The sequence below is a fragment of the Ipomoea triloba genome, chromosome 11 (assembly GCF_003576645.1).
Source record: "Ipomoea triloba cultivar NCNSP0323 chromosome 11, ASM357664v1".
Taxonomy (NCBI): Eukaryota; Viridiplantae; Streptophyta; class Magnoliopsida; order Solanales; family Convolvulaceae; genus Ipomoea; species Ipomoea triloba.
Window position 1 is genome coordinate 18,855,700 of NC_044926.1, and position 7,117 is coordinate 18,862,816.

Sequence of the window (7,117 nt, forward strand, 5' to 3'; positions counted from 1 at the left end):
AACGTTTTAGGTAGACATCGACAATGGAGACGATGGGTGCTCAAATGAACTATTAATGAACAGGGACTCGTCCTGTGGGGAAAAACGACTAAAATTATGGAGAAAGAAGGATGAGAATCTAAAAAGGCAGTTTTGCCCTCTATTTTAATGCTTAATTCACAGTTTGACTAACGAAGTCACTTTTTGAAACTCAGAGGACCGTCTCTGGTCAATTTAAAACAACTTCGGGACCATAGCTGATAATACCCCAATACTCAGAGGACCATTGGGGTATTAATTCTCTGTAATTTACTATCAATTTTATGAAAAACACAGAGCGAATAGTTGAGAGAACCTTATAATTGTAACAATCAATTGTATATCAGAATGTAGATTCACGGGCTCTGTGCATGAAACTTAATCAAATAAATGGTGCTCCACTGTACAGTCTGCAAATAAAGGTGACACAAAAGGCCTAAAATATTATGAAAGAAAAAAAACCTAGCAAGCCTAGAATACAATCATGGGATGTGTTTATTGGAGAAGACAGACAAACCGAAAAGAGACCATGATTTGCAAGTCCATAAGAGGAAGATGAGCACAGGTTTGCCCAGTTTACCATAAGAGGAAAATGAGCACAGGTTTGCCCAGTTTAACAAGGTATCGACGATATGTAATTCTAAAATCAACTCACTCCAACTTAATAGATCGAGAATAGGAAAGGGTTATTTACAGTGCGAGAGGGTGGAAGCTCCAACGCAGGTCATAAAACGATTGGTGCAGCATAACGCAATTGTCATAACTAGTGTTCTTGGAAGCATCAAGATGACAGCTACTATTTAGTGGAATCTTGAAACGAGTATTACTCAGTAAAGCTTTATCCTTGTGCTAATGGTGTCCCGGCAAATTGGACATAAGTGAAGGTCTTGCCCGCACTCGCAACACGTCTGCAGAAAGAAGATATGTCAAAATGCATTCTCTAAATGGTTTGTGTTAGGATCAAACGCTTATCACTACGCCAAAAGTTAGGACAGAGTGTTGGACTTGGCCCTTCAGGCCTCAGCCCAACAATTCTAGCCTTAACTGCATAGTTCTCGTGACCTGGCTTTGATACTCCTTGTTAGGATCAAACGCTTACTACTACACCAAAAGGTATAGCTCGTAGCAAAGGCGCAACTTTATTTCCTTATACCGCCACATTTTCGAGAGGCAAGGTGCTGGACTTGGCCCTTCAGGTCTCTGTCAATTCCAACAATCACCCTAGCCACCTGGGGCTGGACTTGGCCCTTCACCGGCCTCCGCCCAACAGTTTCAATTAAGTACACAAATCAATGAAACTATACCTGGTGTCCACAACCGAAAGCCATATCTTTCGGATTTGTAATGCAGATAGGACAAAGCTGTAAAAATGAGTGGACTAATCACTGATAATGATTTCATAGGAAAACTGCACAAGTCTAAAAAAGTGCAGCATGTAAGGTAGGTTCAACCTTTAAACTTAAAAACCTTTGTTAATGTCTTACGAATAGAAGATAAAATACTTCAAATTATGAATTAAATACAGAATTGGAGCTAAAATTTATTCAAGAAGAATGTATTTTACATGGTTGTCGGAAGAACTTGGAGGTTGACTCGTCTGATAAGATGAATCAGGTCTAGAATAAGAAGGTGTACTTGGACCAGAATAACTCTGTGAAGGTTTTGCTGTCCTAGAAGAATCTGCGCCATAACGAGGAGGGGGAAGAGGCACCCTATCAATTTCCTTCCCTCGACTTGTCCTGCTCGAAAAATGCAAATAAATGAAACGATGTGTATATGTTCAATGCACATGCGGGACAATAGGTCAAAATAGACAACTTTGACTTTTACCCCAATATGTTGAGCTCTAGCGTAGCTCTATACTGAGCCGGTATTTCCATCAATGCTGAAAGGGCAAACTCTGCTTCTTTTCTGGATCCATCCAAATTTTTTGACATTATTTCTGTGAAATTCACAAACTAAAGGGGACGAGACGAAAAGGTGTCAATTCTATACAAAGCTGCATAAACCTGAAGACAGAAGAAAATCATTGCCAGCAATCTATAATAATATGAGGTTTTCTTACCTGGAAATTATCAAAGGCTCGTGCGGGGATATTATCGTCAAATTCCCTCATCATGTCCCAGGGGCCGTCACCAACTCCAACCAAGACAATTGACAAAGGATACTCACTACAAACAAATAGATATAATACTTAAAAAGCAGTTAGCCAACGAGGGGAGGGGAGGGGGGGAACGGAAGGCGTTTTCTGGTCCCCCCTGAACTGGGGGGTGCTTGTTGGGGGTGGTGGTGGTAAGGGTACAGTCAAATAATACAATTACTTAGGTTGTTACCTTGCTTTGACTATTGCTTCAACAGTTCTCTTTTCCTGAGGGCTTAGTTGACCACGACCAGTATCTACACTTCTTGTCACCTATAAAATTTTATATGATGATTTTGAGAAATCATTCTAGATGTTGTACATGATATAAAAACTACATCATATAGTCAGTGAATAAACACCCTTGGAGTAACTAGATTGTAAAGGTGACATTAACACTAGACAGCTCCACATTTAGAAGGCGTTTGATAGCTCCATGAAAGTTCAAAATTTCCTGGGAATTTAAAAGGTGGGAAAATTATTCCCACGTTTGGTGCAAATTTGACTTAGGAAAGTTGGTGCAAATTTGACTTAGGAAAGTTCGAGTCTAATTCCATGATATCAAGGAAAGTAAATCCCACCTAGGGAAGGTAGGATTTTTTTTCCCGAGTGACTGAGAATCTACCAAATTTATTCAATTACGAATTTATCCTTTTTGGCACCAAAAACGGATAAAACAAATTCTTCCATAACACGAAATTCTGAAAGAGAATGCAAATATACACATCATGAAAGAAAATGACCATATTTTGTTACTAGCAAGATGCATTTTACCTGCCCATCAGCGATAATCAGTAAGACATGGTACTGACCACCGCTTTGTTCAACAATAGTGATGGCCATTTCAATAATTGGTGCAAAAGACGTTGGCCCTGTAAAAATAAACAAATATGGTGATACATTTATCAAAAAAAAAAAATCATCAATAAAAGCAATGAGAATGAGCAATTGACTAGATGCAGCACCAGCAAGTCGTAACTGAGGGACTAACTCCCTATATCTACTCATAACCTCTTCAAATCCATTGCAAAACCTCTCATCTGAGAAGAAACTGAAAACTTCTTGGTCATGTGTGGAGGCTGCAAAAGACGAGCCACATAAGATCTTTGCGAAGTACAGTAATGAGGGCACTGAAATACTGAATTATAAAAGAAAAATGAAATTTTAAGTTATAAAAAGAAGTACCATCTCCAAATCCGAAACATGGAATTAAGTTATCTTCATCAAATTTTGACAATGTTCTGCCAATGATAGATATTGCTTGTTCATATGGGTTTGGCTCATTCCCAATGTGATGCAAACTCTTTCGGTGGAATGACCTTGCACCTAATTTAGAGCATATTTTGCACAAGTTAAGAACTTGAACGAAAAATTTACGGAATAAGAAATCTGTTTATACCTGTCCACTCATTGCTCTTGGTGAAATCAATGCCAACAATTAGGTTTGAAGACTCTAAACCAGCACGAGCAAGGGCATCTGTGACCTACACAAATGAAGGCAAACAGTATTTAAGACCCTATCACTCAGCAGAGGGAAAACCATATGAACAATGACATAAGGAAAAATTGCACTTTTTGTCCCTAAGTTATAGGGTAATTGTAGGATTCATCCCTTCTTGGTCGTGTTCACTTATCATCCCTAAGTTATAATTGACGTTGCAAATTTCATCCTTTTCCTAACAAAATATTAGGGACAAAATTTGCAACGTCAGCTATAGCCTAGGGATGAGAAGTGAGCACAACCTGTTAGAAAAAGAACGAAATTTGCAACTTCAGTTATAGCTTAGGGATGAGAAGTGTGCACGACCAACAAATAGGGACAAATCCTACAATAACCCTATAACTTAGGCACGAAAAGTGCAATTTTCCCATGATATAATTTTGAATTGGAGTTCAGAAAAGATAAATTGTTTCTAACAATGCAATACCTAAAGAAAGAATAACAAATTATCACTAATTCACTATAATACCGGGGGGGGGGGGGGAGAGATTTGTTCCTAATGATAGACATCAATTCATTCATGTAAACAATACTACAAATAACCAATTCCTCACATCAATTGGTCAAAGATGGTGCAAATAGGAAAGCGTAAGTTACTTATGATGAAAAATATCCACAGTTTGTTACAAAAAAGTTGTAGAAGAATGTATGCCTATGCTATATAGCAGAAAATGCTCATGAGGAAGTGTAAAACTACAACCATTATATAATTCAAATGCCAGTATAAATATGTTGATATATACTACTGTAAAAATCATTTCTTATTTCTGTATGTTCAACTCGCACAAATGTAGTCCGCCCCAAACTTTAGCACTATAGTTAACTATACCTGACTCCAACTACCAGAGGAAGCAATTGGTTTTCAACATAAAAAACATTACCATGCATCAAAGACAAGTCCCTTTAGTTCCCCATTTTTCATTTGAAATGCAATTGTTAGTAAATTAGTTCACCTGCTCCAAGGTGTGGTAGTTATCTTCGATTTTTGAAAATTTCCTTTCCAGTCTTTTCCTTGATTCAGGAGGAGGGCCACCATATGTTTGATTAGGAGGTGGTGGTGCATAACTGTAGCTAGGCTGAGGATATGCTTGCGAATAACCATAATGCCCTGAATAAGCACCACTGTTATAAGAGCCCGAGTTATAAGATGCATAGCGACCTGTAGCTGAGCGTTTTGAACTTTTGCCGCCCATGAATTCTTCACACTAAACAGATTCTGAAACATCAAACATGAGTCAAATCTCCCATTGCCAAAGAAACAAGCACTACCAAGATTATAGATGTATAAAACAAGGCATTGTCAAACAACCCTGGGACCGTGAATGTTAATGTTCGTTAGAATAGGTGAAGTATTCCTGAATTAAGTTTAAGAATGTTGCTTAAACTCAAGCCTGGGAAGCTTAGTAACATTGGGTAAAATTCTTGTTACTTTAGTTTCCTGGGAGTCCAAGAACCACACAGGATGATTCCTTGTAGTTTAGGAATGCTAGAGACTGTAGGATTTCCAGCTACTGCTCTATGTTTATACAAGAAGCCTAATAAACTTTGATGTATCTAATATCACCTAAATCATCTAATTCCCATCATCCAAGCTCCAATTTTCAACATTTTCAACTAAAGAAGTTTCTTGGATATAATTGGTACACTTTGCAGTTCCAGAAAGTTGAAAAAGTAAGTGTGAAATAATGGACTACACCTAACTTTGAAGAAGTGGTCACATGAAAGTGATTTTCCATTCAGATTGACTTCCACAGAAGTCTCCCTTCCATTGGTTATATCTCTAATGGCCTGCATACCTTCCTTCTAGTCTTCTACAACTCCCCTAACCCACCCCCACTCCATAAATTCCAAAAATAAAAATGAAAGAGGGGAAATCTGGTTCAAGTGATAAAAGGAAAGCAAACTCTTGTGCATTTTGCAATTGACTAATCCAATTATCCAGCCAAATGCAGAATAATTAATCACTAACAACCCACAAACCCATTAGGAATCAGAACAAAAAAAAAGGATAGATGTATATATTTATATATTGCATGTTTTCTTATTAATGGACTATGAACCAAAGAATCAAACAAACAGGCTTTCCAATCCCTAATAATATAAGAATCCAAGCATATGAACATATTCAGAATATAGTTCCCCAGATTACAACTTGGAAAACTAAAGTAAGAGAAAAATGGGGGTTCAGGAAAATTTTATAAATAAAAAAAGCTAAAGATTCTGTCAATGTAAAAGGCACACAACATCAGTCCTATCAAAGGAAATCGTCCATAGCTGCAATTTTTACCACTAAAAAAATATAAAAATTAACTGGTGTAAAACAATTCACAAAAGAAATAAAACCCCAGAAAACATCTGACCTTGATTTTAATCAGAACCCAGAATTGAGAGCATCTCTTGACGGTGGAGAAAGGGAGAGAGAGGGGGGATAGAGTTGAAACATGAAAGTTGGTAGACAGAGAAAGGTAAGAGCTTTTCCCAGTTGGATTTGTATTCTACCTTTGATAGTGGGCCCAGTAAGGCTCATACCATAACGCAGTCTATGTTTTCCAGCTTACGTCTTTCCACTTGCGCAGTACTCTCATCGTTGCTTCCCCGAAGTTTCTCTCGAGTGAAATATACTATATTTTATGAAATTTTATCAAGGGAGATTACTTCCTTTCAAAAAACAAAATCATTGGAGATTACGTTTCACGCTAAAACTTTTGACAGTTTGGTTTGCAGATTTGATCTAGTCGAGTAACCGATCAACGATGAAATTGTTTAACTATTTTATTAGTCCATATACTATTACAAAATGTTTAATTTTAGTTATGTATTATTAAAGAGTCACAGTGTGAGACGGACTCGTGAATCTTAGGGTGTTTATTCAATCAAGACTTAACACTTTCAAAAATTTTTGATGGATTTTAATTGACTTTTGTATAGTTTTTATAGATTATCTTAGAATTTTTTAAACTTTTATCAACTTTGTAGGAGTCTATAAAAATCGGTAGGACAAACATTTATATACTTATTAAAAAAATTTCATATTAAAAAATTTTAAAAACTATTAAAACTCTAAATTGAATACACACTTACAAACATTCTACAACTTCTATTAATACATTATTCATAATTTTCTTACAAAAATATATTTTTATAAATCATAAATTAATTAAAGCATTGCAAATAAATAAATATGGATTGTCACCAACATCTCACAGGAGGACCAAGCAACTTCACGATCACATTCTCCTCGTAACAGTAAGTTTGGTTTACAACACCGATGTGATTGTGATCGTGATTATACACACAAACATCATATATACACGCATTCATGTTTAGCATTCTGCTTTTGTATTATCAATTACATATGCTGATGGCTTATCGATTCATATGGTTTTGGAGAGAGGGAAGATCAAATCAAATTGATAATTTTGTTATGATTTTTTGTAATAATTTTTGTTATGATTTTT

General features: G+C 36.5%; 1 protein-coding gene across 1 annotated transcript; it reads right to left on the reverse strand.

Moving 5' to 3' along the window:
• Positions 1–354: 354 nt before the first annotated feature.
• Positions 355–6,242, reverse strand: LOC115997082 (E3 ubiquitin-protein ligase RGLG2-like). The gene is made up of 12 exons (XM_031236557.1): positions 6,020–6,242; positions 4,613–4,875; positions 3,558–3,642; positions 3,344–3,484; positions 3,124–3,237; positions 2,933–3,030; positions 2,352–2,431; positions 2,084–2,189; positions 1,849–1,976; positions 1,583–1,757; positions 1,323–1,379; positions 355–926 (listed from the first exon to the last, which is right to left on the reverse strand). Exons 2-12 carry the CDS (start codon positions 4,850–4,852, stop codon positions 846–848), a joined length of 1,305 nt encoding a protein of 434 aa, XP_031092417.1. The 5' UTR covers positions 4,853–4,875; positions 6,020–6,242; the 3' UTR covers positions 355–845.
• Between the last annotated feature and the right edge of the window lie 875 nt (positions 6,243–7,117).

Coding starts and splice junctions, on each gene's coding strand:
- LOC115997082 (XM_031236557.1), bottom strand. CDS start 4,852: ATGGGCGGCAAAAGTTCAAAACGCTCAGCTACAGGTCGCTATGCATCT. Junction 3,485..3,557: donor CAAGAGCAATGAGTGGACAG/GTATAAACAGAT, acceptor GCTCTAAATTAG/GTGCAAGGTCATTCCACCGA. Junction 1,758..1,848: donor CTAGAGCTCAACATATTGGG/GTAAAAGTCAAA, acceptor TTTTTCGAGCAG/GACAAGTCGAGGGAAGGAAA.